This window comes from Tenebrio molitor, chromosome 1 (genome assembly GCF_963966145.1).
Source record: "Tenebrio molitor chromosome 1, icTenMoli1.1, whole genome shotgun sequence".
Classification (NCBI taxonomy): Eukaryota; Metazoa; Arthropoda; class Insecta; order Coleoptera; family Tenebrionidae; genus Tenebrio; species Tenebrio molitor.
In genome coordinates this window covers 12,168,385-12,182,626 of record NC_091046.1, presented here as the reverse complement: position 1 = coordinate 12,182,626, position 14,242 = coordinate 12,168,385, and the positions used below count along the sequence as shown (strand labels likewise).

The window sequence follows — 14,242 nt, the reverse complement described above, 5'->3', positions numbered from 1 at the left end:
CATAATTTTCTAAAAAAAATGTCCGTATCTTTTAACGAGCGTATCTACACAGTTCTCCTTTACTATTTAACTGACGTGAATTGTAAATCGTCAATTAAAAAAATACGTATAAATTAGCACTTATTCTTATTATGGATCGCATTATCCTCGGCAACTATAAAACTAGACAACCCAATGCGCAATCTGATACTAAATGCCAATCAGTATTTTAGGTGGCCTAATTTTACAATTTATAAAAGCATATTTTTGCAGCAAGATAAGGATTAGATTGTAACATTTTATTATACAAATGTCCTGTTCACTTTTAAAACTAGTGGCTACAAGCGTCTGTTTATTTACTCTTATTTACAAGAACTTTTTTGGCAGTAGTTTTTTGAACTGATGTTAAAATTAAGATAAACCAAACAGTTGTTGTGATTTTTGCAACGACTCCTAATAGAAAATGTTTATTTACACGAACAGAAATAACTGTTTTTTACGACTCTAAAAAGAAACAGTTACACACCTGACAAAATGTACATTACTAAGCAATAAAATATTCGTCAAATTTACGTAAAATAAAAATACACACGTTTTTTAAATACTTTATTCAGTTCAGGTCTCTATCCTCTAAGTACTTATATTCAAAGGTAAATCCCTCTTTTTTTCGTTGGCCCCATTTCTCATAGTCGAAGTAAATGTACGTTCCCTGAAAAAGAAGATTAAAGTAACGATCACTTCGTGACGGATAATCGTAGATTACCTGTTCGTATTCCTCGTTAATAACTTTGGGTTCTTCATGTCTCTGGAACCACATCATATATTTCGTGTGAAACCTCCAACTTTGCTTTTTAAGCGCTTTTGCGGCCAAATATTGAGCTTTTGTGCCCTCCATGTAATAAAAAACAAAAAATAATGTTTCGTTCGCCAAACGTTGATAAAATTCCACTGTATCGGAATGTGGTAATGGTGTCTGTATATAATATGATGGTGTGGGATATGAGTTCCTTGGCAAGTAAGTTCTTACTTTTTCTGAATCAGACGAATGGGGCATATGATAATATGCTGCTTCCATAAGCTGAAACTGCGCCTGATGCTCTTTTTGAAGTGGTACTGTGCCAAGGGGAGCAACACCCAATAAAGGTGGAATATGAGCATCAGACTTTTCTTGATTGTGCATTTTGCTCGGTTCCAAGATTACTTGATTGCTCTCTAGTCCTGCTCTGTCGATCACTTGCTGGGCCATCGTTTTTAGTGACGACATGCCATCGGCAATCTAAAAAATAAAACCAATACAATTCAGACTTGCAACAAGTCGATTGTGACCTTGTAAATAATCATCGTCATTATTTATTTAATATCGTCCAATTTTTAAATCACGAATCAACACTGTTCTATGATATAATTAACAAAAATAAGGTTAAAATTGTGGACAATTTTATGGTTTATTTAAACAGTGATGGTAAAATCACTTTTGTCATGTATTTCTAGATATACAGGTTGATTTATTGCTCTAATGACACATTCTCAAACTAGGCACTAAACACAACACGGACGATTGAATTTATCGTAAATACAAATAAAAAAGTTTACAAAAAGAGTGTCAGTTTTTCTAGCAGAGTTGAAACTCAAGTCCACGGTGGTTTCAAAAGTTAATACCTTTTTATTCATTTTCTCGTCAAATCAGCCAACAAAAACAATGGAGTTATTGGTGAAATTTTCTTGCAATTAAAATTTTCGTCAAACTTAGTATGGAATTACACAAAATATTTGTACAAAAGAATAAAACATATTTTGCGAAACATTTTCGTGATTTTATTTCCCAAAATAAAAGTTGTAACGGCGTTTGTTTTTTTTTTTCAGAATTTGTTATATTTTGTATACTGCATGAAGGTGTCTCTCAATGAAAGGCGGAAGAGTTAGTTGCACATATTTCAACAATTATTAAAACCGCGAATTCCAAATTAAATGCCAAATAGTTCCATTTAATTAACTTTTAAAGTATGTAATAATATACAGGGTGATTCTGAAACAATTTTGGAAAACATTTCGAGTTGAATCATAATTACATACCGGGGGTAGAATGGATTTTGGTACTATCGGATACCAAAAAAACCGGTACAATTCGAGACACGGAATTTCGGGCATCACTGTCAATATACCGTCAAAAAATGTAAAATAGGCTTTACATTATTAAGTCTGTTTGACACGATGCTAAATTTTGTAGAAAATTTGTTAGAAAATGAGAGAGGACCAATGAAGGATCAGAATCTGACAAAGACAGACTATGATCCTGATCGTTCATTGGTCCTGATCGAGGGTCTCTCTCATTTTCTAACAAATTTTCTACAAAATTTAGCATCGTGTCAAACAAGCTTTAACTTCAATTTTACCGTTTGCGACGATTTTGATTGACATGCGATTGACGTGAACAGAAAATAAATTTCAAAATTTGAATTTTGAATGTCACGTTGACAATTTTTTGAAGTGACACAAAAATGATACCCGAAATTCCGTGTCTCTAAAATCCATACAAAAATTAAAAAACCACCACTTGTTGCTTTAGGTTGGTAAAAGTTAAAAAACCCTAGGTAGATATTTTTTAATACCATGTTGGTAACTATAAATTATGATATTTATTTGATTCAAAATAAAATTCAATTGTTTTGAATTTCGTTCATATTGTTTTATTAGCACCACGTTTCATTTATTTATTGAGCCTTATTACCTATTTTTACTTAAACATCCCCAGAAAAACAAGACACTTAATAAACATTTAACCTCAAAATTACAAATATCACCAAATTTTACATTAGACAGCGTTGCCGATAGTAATTTTCGAAGAAAATGCGACGTTGGTGGTTTTTTGATTTTTGAATGGACTTTATCTACTCAATCAAAAATGTGAGTTTCGGAAGTGTCTATAGTAACATACTGTACCAGTTTTTTTGCTATCCGATTGTACTGTCGCGAGCAAAAAAAACTGGTCGTTCAAACCATCCTTTGACACAATGGAAAATGTTCCATTGTAAAATGGCAAGAAAATGGTCGTAAATATCATAACCTATCATCATGTTTTTTGACACTTTGTTGAAATGGGCAGAATCAGGCAGGGAAATTTTTTAATTTGTGATAATCTAACCAAATTTTGAAATGACATGACGACCAGAGTTTTTTGCTCGCGACGCACTTTGCGTGTAAAAGTAAAAATCCTCGGATATTGGCTCCCCTAATTATTTTAGAACAAACCCTTAAATACAAAAGTTGTAGAGTTTAAGAAAGTTAATCGTAATCAAATGCGAGATTAACTGAACACGTGATCAGATTGAACCAATCGAAGTTTCAGATGCATGGGTTAATTGCGCATTAAAATTTAATTCGAATTAAATATTTAATTCTCTTTCTGTAAACTGGCTCCTAAAGTCTGTCTCAATTCTAATGCCATAGTATAATAGATTTTATCTTACAGGTGGAGTTTTTGAGCTACCTTAGACCATTGTTTTCGGTGACAGAAGTCAAATTTTAATCACAAGTGAGATAAAGTACTCACTAGTGAGTTAATTTGACAGTTGCCATTTAACTTGACATAAATCACTCACAAGTGACTAAATTTGACAGCTGTCATTTTACTTGAATGAAACTGCATTTCTTGGATTTTTGCAATAGTTGCACCTGTAAGATAAAACGTCGTATATCACACGTGATCGAAATGCCATTATGAAACTCGTGAGAAGTGTCCCACTCGTGCGCAAGCGCACTCGACGGTCAAAATTCTCATTCTTGTATAATGATGCATTTCTATCACTTATAATATAATATACTATTTTTGTTCGACACTGTCAGAATTTGAGAATTTTCTCCTATGTGAACGGATTTTGATAAATGTCACAACTTGTCAAAACGAAACGTCAAGCTAATTTTAAAGGTTTTAAGCGAACAAAAAAACGTTGTATTCAACTCATTCGTGCCAAAAATGGCCCAATTTACACACAAACTCGTTAAATAAACTATTATTGACGTGGGTGCATTCTAGTGAAAAATGTTTATACCCAAGTACAGTCAAAACAAGCATTTTACAGTAGAGTCGCGATAAGCTGAACACCCTATAAGGTGAACACCTCGGTAAGGTGAACACTCAAAATTTTCTACAGAGAATTCTATAAGGTGAACAAAACAAACACTTTTTTATTACACATAATGCAATTGTATTTTTATATTTTCCAAAAGCTTCTTGTACCGTTTTTTGTAATTTTAAGTTACTGCGCCTCACCTCCTTAGATTTTACGTTTCTGCAAGTCTGCATATGTTCATTTCAATTCAGATTTTTGTGGCATTAGACGTAGTCTTGTAGTGTTTTTAAAATTTGATAAAGGGTCTAGCGTGACTGCACTCTTTCGCTATTAATGTGTTACTAATTATAGAGTTTGTGGCTCTCAAAAATTAATTCTCAGGTATAAATAATGAAAAACGAGTAAAAAAAAACTTTCGAAAATGGAGGCAGCATTATAGGCATGGTTTTTGAAAATGCGACGTAGGCATTTTCCAGTTCCGGTGCAATGATAAAAAAAAGCCAAAATATTTCAATGGTATTTTAAAGGAAAACAGAAATTTTAATAACAGCCAAGGATGGCGTCACAATTTCAAAAAAAAATTGGTCTATACCTATGGTCGCAAAAATTTGCAGTCTACTCGAACTAAAACTAAATTAACGCATTACTTTGAAGGCCAATAAATCTAAAGTGTTAAATAAAGAGTTACACGATCATATTTTGCCTTATTTTTTTGACCTTGATAAGGTGAACAAACTCGATAAGGTGAAAAGGGTCTGCCTGAATTAGTTCACCTTATCGCGACTCTACTGTATTTAAAAATTTAATTTTGACAGTCCAGGAGTTTTTTGAATTTATTAGATTCCTGGTTCCCCGAAAACGGGCGCTTTTTGGGGATATCGTTCATCTTAAGTCTCTGTCACCGAGAATTTTTCTTCTTCAAATGACATTTTGAATTTGAAGTCAAAAAACTCCTCGTTTTTTGCTGTTTTTAAATTAAATTCGTGAATTTTATTATTAGATTGCACTTAATCTTTATTCTTTATACACCTATTAACCTTAAATTTAACTGTCATTCAACATCTGACAGAAGCGTGAAGCGCCCGTTTTGTGGCGCTCTCTTCGACGGAAATTGGTTCTTTCTCGGAAAAACATTTTCATAATGCATTTTTAATGAAATGAACAGGCCGGTTATAATACAGCAGGTCGTGGTAATTACCAACTAAAATTGATTTCAACAAAAAGTGAAAGAAAATTAACGATTCGTTAAATTATTTTTAATGAGAAACTTACGATATTATTTTTTAAAAACGAGTCATTTTAAGGAAAAGACCCTCTCCCCGAGATTTTTATAAAATTAATTTATAAAAATATATTCGACCAAAAACTAGACGTGACAGTTTTAATTTCTGAGATATCAAAAAAGTAAACCTTTCACAATCAAAAACAGCAACTTAACCAGACAAATATTTCTGAATCTTGATTTAAAAAATAAAGTAGATGTCACTGTTTTGTTTATGAAGGGGTATAAAAGATAAAAATTATTTGACACAATGGATCTTGTATTTGATATTAACTCAGTTTCAGGAGCACTTTTAAAACGACGGGAACCAATTTTTAATCACTTTAAAAAATTACTAATCAATCGACGATCGTACTGTATACATTAGGAAATTATTATCTTCTTGATTAAAAAGACTGTATTGATTTAATTTTTAACTAAATTTAGTTTCATTTAGACGAATGATAGTCATAAAAACTGATCGACAGCAAGGGTAGTACAACGTGAGTGAAAATCTAGCGTACACGCCGGGTACGTACCTTATTCTCAGTTGTTGGTCCATTCATCAACTGTTGTATGTGACTGACGTCGGCATTGATCAACGGCGACGTCCTGCTGCTGTTATTAAGTTCGGGACTGATGCTACTGTTTTGCACGTGTTGTTCGTTGAATTTCTGAGATACGGTACTCGAGTTTTGTGACACCTGAAAACAAAATGCAAAAATAAAATTTCGAAAACCAGGTGGCGCGGGAGCTAGCAGACTTACGTGTGCATTTGTCGAATTTTGAGTATGCGACGAAACGTTCGAAACAACAGTCGAATTATTTTGTGGTTGAACTTGACTATTGTTTGTTATCACAGAAGACATAACAGTTTCTCCGTTGGCTGCGCCGTCATAAACACACCACATATCAGTATCGATGTAATTCGAATTTGTCGAGATGACAACTTACTTGCGTTCAGTTTCGGCGTGGTGGCAGTAGCAGCAACTGTCGCAAAGTTTCCTGATGAATTCAACTGAGCCACCGGTGATGTTTCTCTCGCCGACTGTTTACTCGGCGTACTACTCACTAGAATGGGTTTGCTGCTTGGTGTAGATGTCGTACTGTTGCAACTATAGCTCAGTATGGAATTGTTGGTACTGTTCATTGCTGACGTCGCTCGGACAGCTGTCGGTTTAACAGGCTAAAAAGAATATATAACATTAACATCCGGTAGCATTGGTCTAAGTACACATAAGTAAAAGTTGATAAATTCTATCCCGAAATTTATAATTTAGTGGTCACTGGGAAAAGACGAAGTCGAGATTTGCTCGAATTGGGTTCACTATGCATACCTATGTTCTTGGTTTCTACGCATCGTCTATTATTATTTTAATAAATGAACGCCAAACTTGATTATGTCAAAAACAGGACTTACACAAACGCCGCAAAATTAAAAATGAGTCATTATGGTCTTATCCAATTATTCTCAGCGACCCCGGAATTATAATACGTGGTAAATACGCTCTTTCAAAAATTGTCTTTTCCTTCAAGTAAATACAAAATTATCTCTAAATCTCTACTTTAATTTTCGTCATGAAACAGACATTCGAAATTTCTACCCTAAAAGACAGTAAACACGGATATTGACGGTAATTCCTTGAAACTGACAGAGATGATTGCTGTCGGTTAATGCATACTCTATGGCTGATTAATGGATTTTTTACACTTTTCATTTATGTATCGACTTTTATGAAGTTAGTCATCTGTTTAGGTCAAACGTTTAAATTATTACCTTTCAGGTAAAAAACATACTCCTTACTTGTTACTTTAATTATTAGAAAAATGCATCTACTGAAAGAATATTTTCAGTTTTAAATATTTTTCGCCAAGTCAAAAATGTCTGTATTAAACAAATAACCACACTGAGCAACAAAAATATGGAATAAATTCATTAAAAATTAAACAAAATTTGTTTCAAAAAAATCTTTGGACGGGTCAATTTTAGTTTATAAAAATACATATTTTAATACCAAATAAAATTCCAAGCACTCATTTGTTTTCGAGTGATGACGTCATCAATATTTTTTTTAATGGAAACCCCCTATTTTTTTGCTTGATTCTGATAACCCTTAATCGTCTAAACGACAGTATAAAAGTTTTGTTATCTTACATTAGGAAATTTTTGAGAAAAAAAAAAATGTAATAAATTTGGAAAAAATAAATCTTATAACGAACAAAAACACTCGTGTTTTAAACTGGCCCACTCATGCCAAAAAAGGCCCAATTTACACACAAACGCGTTATATAAACTACCGGGTGATTTTAAATGATTGTGACTTTTCTTCTTAAGTTGAGAACATTTTTCATAAATTATTTTGGCAAACTTGATAGAATACCTTATCCAACACATTGGCGTACGTACGTCATTTTGACATTTTATGTATTAATAAATTGTGTCAAATAGGCGAGGACGTCTATGTTTATGTCAACTATCACATTAAAAAGCAGAATAACCAACAACAATATTACCAACCTATGAAAAAAAGTCACATTCATTTAAAATCACCCGGTATATACATACTATGAATTTCCGTAAAAGAAAAAGTCAAAATTGCCAAAATATTTTTTTCTATTTTGCGTTTAGAATGTCATTTGAGTGCTTTAATAGGTCGTTGGCGTGTTAGAATGGACTAGTAAAATTTACTGTATTGATGTTGGTAGCGTGAAGTGTCAACTGACAGACGTCAAAAAATAAATCTCGCAGAAAACAAAGCAAATTAATAAATAACAATGAACAAAACGTTTAATTTTCATTCTGGGATTTGGACTTCTTCGGCAGTAAATTTTCTAACGTCTTTTGTGCAATTTGCCTAATTTAAGTTTTTATTTTTTTATTTATAAAATGGTACAATGGCCGGCAAAAAAAACTAGCCATCATTTAAATGTCAGTGTCAAAAAAGCATTAATTACACATTTGAATTTTGACATAACACAAAAATGATGGCTAGTTTTTATTGCCGGCCATCGTATAAAGCGGCAAAATAGAAAAAATAGTATAAAAGATTTGTTGCAAAAGGTCCTTCAAGCACTCATTTGATCCTCAACTCGCCGCTAATATTTTAATATACTATTGTTACGACAAAAAATTTCCATTAAACGATGCTATAATTTGTTTCAAAATCAAAAATCCACCAACACTGCATTCTACCTCGAAAATACAACCGACAACGTCGCCAATTTTTGTTTTTAGTGTGTTTGAAAGTGTCAAAAAAACCAGACAGACCAGATTTAAGAGTTCCGGCAACAATGTACCTATTCAGAAAATATAGCCTTAACCTGAAAACAACCTAACCTAACACGTAAAGTGTCAATTTCCTTTAGTGAATTTAGTTATCACCGAGGTACTACCAACAAAATCACTAAATGGTCATTGCCAACTCAGTCCCAAAAAGATCGTGAATGCCCAATACCTTATAATTTTTCAATTGCAATGAAAATATAAAATGAATACGACTTTCTTAAGCATGATATGTAATAGCTGGCCTTTCAATCGGGATTTCCAGTTGGTTGAAATTAATTTTTCAAGTATGTATTATAAATCTAATAAAATGAGGATATCGTCGACTAAAAATTTTCCTAAATACGTTAGGACAGAAAGTGTCTTGTTTGAAGATTCTGTCATTTTGAGCGAAAGCAAAACAGAAAAGACATTTTGGAAATTGGAAGAACTACTTATAATAAAAGTATTTCTAGAAACGAATATCTAATTTGCATCCAGTATAGGTATTTAAATTAAAAAAAAAAAAACTCCCATTTCGTCACAACTTCTAAAAAGGGCCAGTGTTTGCAACTTTTCCACATCGTTACAGTCCAATCGACATACATACTTATATAACAACAAAGGTTATCAAGCCAGAGCAGCTGTGATTGCTGCTTCATTATCACTGAAATTTCAAAATAATATACGTGGTCGATTGCAAATTAGAATGTCAACAAATTCGTCTTAAAATAAGAAAAATATAATATATTTACTATAATGACCAAGTTTACCAAGCAAAATACTGTTTAAAAATATGGTATGCATGTTTAATGATTAATTTATGCAACGTCAAACAATCTTACAGTTTCACTCACCTTAGGAGCGTCTTTGAAAATCGCTTTCTTATCAGCTTCATTTGAACTATCACTGGAATGATTATAGGGTTGTCCGCCTAGGGCGGGCGATGCAATTGGGGATGATCCTGAAATGATTGAAGTTGGTGTTCCACCAGTTTCGTTGCTGTCAGTTGTGGCCGATGAAGGGAGCCCAACACCTGATAATTCCACTTCATCCAGACCAATAATGTCGTCATATATAAATTCATTATCTTCAAAATCGGGTTCTTGCGACGACTCTATGTAATATTCAACATTGTCTTTTATCCTTCGTATCTGAAATGGCAAAAATAATTAAAAATACTTCACTTGTAATTTTACAAAACGTTATTACTTGTGACACTTCAACAGACATGTTATCAAGCATTCTTAATAACGTTTCTAATTTTCGTATGTGAAACCTGTGCCTCTCCAACCTCGCTTTTAATTCGTCCATTCTTTCTTGCTTGTCTTTGTCCAGTTTTTTCTTCTTATTCGCTAACAGCGACTCAATTTCACTCTCAAACGAATCCGTCTGAAATCACTAATTCTATCAAAACGGCTGTGTCAGTGGGAAACACACGTACTTGTATATTTAATAAATCGATGGACGAGACTAACCAATGTTGGATTTCCTCCCTTTCTTTTTGCGCAGGGTCTAATTTTTGCGCTGCTCCTAAACCTTCTTTCGAATATGCTTTCGTTTTCGTCTCCCTCTCAACAACTTTAAACCTTTCCATTTGCTAAAATGTTTCAAATCGAGTCTGTCAGTTAATCTTTACTTTTATGCTTACAGTTTCTATGAGCTTTCTGTTGTCCATAAGAACACTTTTATCTTTGATTTCAGCTGAAGCGATCCAGCTTTTAATTTGATCTCGTAACCTCTGCAGTTTTTTGATTTCTTTTTTGAGATCTGCTTCATATTTTTCTTTCTGATTACTGTTTGTTGCATTGTGAACTTTCTGCCAAATATCTTCAAAAGTTTCCACACCTTCAGTGACTTTTTTAAGGCATCGGTCTATCTCCCCTTAAATTAAAACATCTATTTTAACATACCTCACTCATAAAACTAAATTTTTCCTTTTCACACAAAATGTGCTGTACACTTATATCTCATTAACCACATCCTTGCTGATACAAAGGAGTGATAATATATGGTAGGTAACCTAACTGTCTTAAAAATTTTATTTCAGCTCTTTGTCACAAAGAAACCTACACAAATATTTAAAAAAAAAATTTGAATAGAAAAATTCTCTACTTTGGTTGTTCGACAACTTGACAGATTAGACAATTCTGAAAGAACTGTTTTCTGTCAAAAACAATTACTACTACACATTTAAAAAATGCAACGGGATAAATAACTCACAACTAAAAATGTGCCAAAAACAGGATTTTTGTTAGCATCAACAGGCCACAACTTATGTAAATTTTTTGGTAAGATAAATATGTTTTTCAAGTTTGGAAACTGATGCAGGAACGTTAAAGTCAGATGCTTGTACAATAGATTTTCCACACTTTTCTATTTTTTTGTCAATTAGCAAGTGTTCTGCGTGAATTAGAATGCTGCTGCATAGGCTCTTCACTTCCTCACCTTGTAATTTTCTAGTAGCAGCCATGTCGGAATATAATCAGTTCATAATTAAAAACGACACTAAACTGTTATCTCCAAACACTTAGAAGTACTTCGCCATATAATATCGCTTGAAATAATTAAATATTTATTACATAAATCCGCTTATATACAGAATATGTTTCCAACTTCTTGGAAGTAACTGGAAAAATCTCAACCATACAACAATTCTGTCTCACTTCACAAAGAATTGACAAGATAGCCAACATAACAGCAACACTGACAAGCTAAAAATAACCAGACACGTTGAGTCAACATAACGATTTTTGTTGTTTATTTTTTTATAAGCGGTTAATAAACAACATTTGTTATCTTTAACTCCGAGGTCTTAACATGTAAAAAGATAAGCGTAATACGACGAAAACATTTTAATTGTAAGCTGTGCGATTACCGTCAGCACGTCTTGTACATTCTGAGGATAGATGTCGTTGCATAATATATGACCACTTTGACATCTACTTGTTTTTTTGTTTTGTTGTGTGTCAATTTGTGGAATGTCAAAGGAAAGGTAATAATAATTTCACTAAGGCTAAAGCCGCTAAAGCGATATTTACAAGAAAACTTACGGACAAACGCGGTTTTATGTATGAAAATTCTGTTCTAAAAGTATTTTGTTTGAATCTCGTTACTGTTAAGAATGGGTGATAGTGTTTTCGAAGATTGGGACGAACTAGTTACCGACTTTAAAGAATTAGAGGTTAGAACGTGAAATAATGATGAACGTAAAATACAGCGAAATTACACTGTTTTGTAGGTAACCAATAAAACTTATTTAGAGAAATTGGAGGAACTCGAAACCCATCAGAAGAAATGCCTGAAACATATTGAACATCAACATTACAGAATTAGTATTATTGAAAAATCACTGAAGGAGTAAGTTGGTGAATTTGCATTAAGTTGTTCTAATATTTGTAGTATTATTTAAGCTTAAAAAAGCATCCCGAATATAAGGAAAAAATTAATGAACTGCAGGAAGGCATTATGAAGCGGAAGGCCCATTTATATGAAATCGAACAAACTCTTCCTAAGCAAAATGGCATTTATCTCAAGATAATTTTAGGCAACGTAAATGTCTCGATTTTAAATAAAGAAGCAAAGTAAGTTGTGGGAAACCACACATTTTAAAAATGTTATTGCTTTAGAAATAAAGCAATAACATTTTTAAAATGTTGAAAATTGTAGATTCAAATACAAGGATGAATATGAAAAATTTAAGTTGGTTCTCAGTATAATTGGTTTTGTGATGTCTCTTTTGAATTTATCGTTAAAGTTTAGGTATGTATATGCTTTAAACTAAATTATTCTTTGATATAATGAAATAATTTATTGCAGACCACTGGAACTTAGTTTTATATTCTTATTAGTGTGGTACTATTGCACTCTCACAATTAGAGAAAGCATCTTGAAAGTGAACGGGTCTCGAATTAAAGGTTGGTGGAGGTTGCACCACTTCTTATCAACAGTGGCTGCTGGAATTCTTTTAATTTGGCCAGACACACTAACTTGGGCACAATTTAGGACACAATTTATGTGGTTCAATAGCTACATTAGTACATCACTCAGTCATGAGTTTGTCAAATTTTTACTAATTTTGTTAAATTGAAGGTGTGGTTCAATATTTACAATTTAGATATCAGAGAGGTGTTTTGTATCGACTGAAAGCATTAGGAGAGAGGCACAACATGGATATTACAATAGAAGGTTTTCATTCATGGATGTGGCGAGGGTTAAGTTTTTTGTTACCATTTTTGTTTTTTGGGTACATGTTCCAACTCTATAATGCTTATGTTTTATATCTACTAAGCTACACCCCAACTTCAACATGGCATGTGAGTAGAGTTTATAACAGGTTTTTTTTTAATTAAAAGGGTCTTGATTTAGGTACCTGTGTTAAGTTTAATGTTTTTCATATTATTTATTGGTAACACTGCAACAACAATTATGGTAATTCCAGATAAAGTCAAAGAAAAAGTCAAATTGCAGTATCGTTTCATGAGTCAAAGGTTTAGTGGCAACCTTATAACAAAAGAGGTTGGCATATTTGTTGCAGCTGTTAATAAAAGCTAATTAATATTTTGTGTTGCAGATTGAAGACAATCAACCAAAGAAACAAGAATAAATTAAATAGTAGCACAAATTTTGTTTCTGGTGAATATTTAACAAATGGAGACAGATCTGTCATTTTTGTGGTGTATTTATTTTACTTACATACCAATAAAAATTGAATCTCACTAAACTTACATTTGAGTTATGAGCAGAACAAATGCATGGTGGTTAGAGTAGTTTTCTTTTGAATTAGATTAATGGACATTTGTAAGGGAAACGTTTGTTTCTATTACTTGAAGTTTTGTAATCATACATAAAAAAAGATGCAATAAAATATATTCAGTGAGGGATCAATTTGTTTTCATCTTCTAGAATACTGCATATCTGCATATTCCAGTATTTGCTGTAAAGTTCTAATTAGGATACATAAATTCGATTTTCTCAAAGAAAAATGCAAATAAGCAGCAGTAGGTCCCTATTCGTTGTATGAAGATGAGAATGTAATTTTATTACTTTATGGCTGTAATTGACCAGTTTTTACATAGACAGACTGTTTGTTATAGACTTGTTGTAACAGGTCATTCATTATAAATGATCGTAGTTGGCGTTGAAAACGCACACAAATTTTGGATGTGCCGTCAGCCTCGCAACGTTAGACAACCTATAGCTATAGTAGACAGATTTCCACTACCGCCAGCAACGCTACCGATCGACGATACTAAATAATAGTAATAATGGGCCTAACAAGGTCCCGACGCAACCAAATAAACATATTTCTCAAACGAGTCGATACCAATTGATTTTTTTATTTTGCTTTAATTAAGACAATTTCCAGTTGTCCTTACGTGAAATTTATCAAATCTAAAATGAATTTGTGTTTAAATAAAAATAACCTAAAAAATGTACTACATGTCAAATTTAAAAAAAAACTAAAACCAACTACATGGCCCGGTTCTACAGGGTCATTAATTCATTGTAAATGATTGTCCCATCGCAGTTGGCGTGGAAAACCGACACAAATTTGGGATGTGCCGCTAGCTTCGCAACGTTAGACAAACTCGTAGACAAATTTACACTACCGCAAGCAGCGCTAGCACTACCTATCGGCGATGCTAGTCTCACTCATGTTATAAAGGA

At 32.8% G+C, this 14,242-nt stretch overlaps 2 protein-coding genes across 3 annotated transcripts; one reads left to right on the top strand and one right to left on the bottom strand.

The window, feature by feature from the left end:
• Positions 1-430: 430 nt before the first annotated feature.
• Positions 431-11,238, bottom strand: Not3 (CCR4-associated factor Not3). Of its 2 annotated transcripts, XM_069043966.1 has the most exons (11): positions 11,021-11,238; positions 10,224-10,456; positions 10,017-10,172; positions 9,785-9,964; positions 9,430-9,726; positions 6,265-6,496; positions 6,078-6,196; positions 5,850-6,014; positions 1,007-1,255; positions 743-952; positions 431-688 (listed from the first exon to the last, which is right to left on the bottom strand). In XM_069043966.1, exons 1-11 carry the CDS (start codon positions 11,043-11,045, stop codon positions 590-592), a joined length of 1,965 nt encoding a protein of 654 aa, XP_068900067.1. In that variant the 5' UTR covers positions 11,046-11,238; the 3' UTR covers positions 431-589. The 2 variants fall into 2 exon arrangements, with proteins under 2 accessions (XP_068900067.1, XP_068900058.1); XM_069043957.1 differs by having other exon boundaries at positions 743-1,255; positions 11,021-11,237.
• Positions 11,239-11,440: 202 nt separating this feature from the next.
• Positions 11,441-13,455, top strand: LOC138128004 (transmembrane protein 120 homolog). The gene is made up of 8 exons (XM_069044194.1): positions 11,441-11,756; positions 11,814-11,932; positions 11,986-12,156; positions 12,242-12,334; positions 12,392-12,609; positions 12,665-12,888; positions 12,941-13,090; positions 13,146-13,455. Exons 1-8 carry the CDS (start codon positions 11,697-11,699, stop codon positions 13,176-13,178), a joined length of 1,068 nt encoding a protein of 355 aa, XP_068900295.1. The 5' UTR covers positions 11,441-11,696; the 3' UTR covers positions 13,179-13,455.
• The last annotated feature ends 787 nt before the right edge of the window (positions 13,456-14,242 follow it).

Coding starts and splice junctions, on each gene's coding strand:
- LOC138128004 (XM_069044194.1), top strand. CDS start 11,697: ATGGGTGATAGTGTTTTCGAAGATTGGGACGAACTAGTTACCGACTTT. Junction 11,757..11,813: donor CCGACTTTAAAGAATTAGAG/GTTAGAACGTGA, acceptor ACTGTTTTGTAG/GTAACCAATAAAACTTATTT. Junction 12,335..12,391: donor AATTTATCGTTAAAGTTTAG/GTATGTATATGC, acceptor AATTTATTGCAG/ACCACTGGAACTTAGTTTTA.
- Not3 (XM_069043957.1), bottom strand. CDS start 11,045: ATGGCTGCTACTAGAAAATTACAAG. Junction 9,965..10,016: donor TCGATTTATTAAATATACAA/GTACGTGTGTTT, acceptor TAGTGATTTCAG/ACGGATTCGTTTGAGAGTGA. Junction 1,256..5,849: donor GACCAACAACTGAGAATAAG/GTACGTACCCGG, acceptor TTTATTTTTTAG/ATTGCCGATGGCATGTCGTC.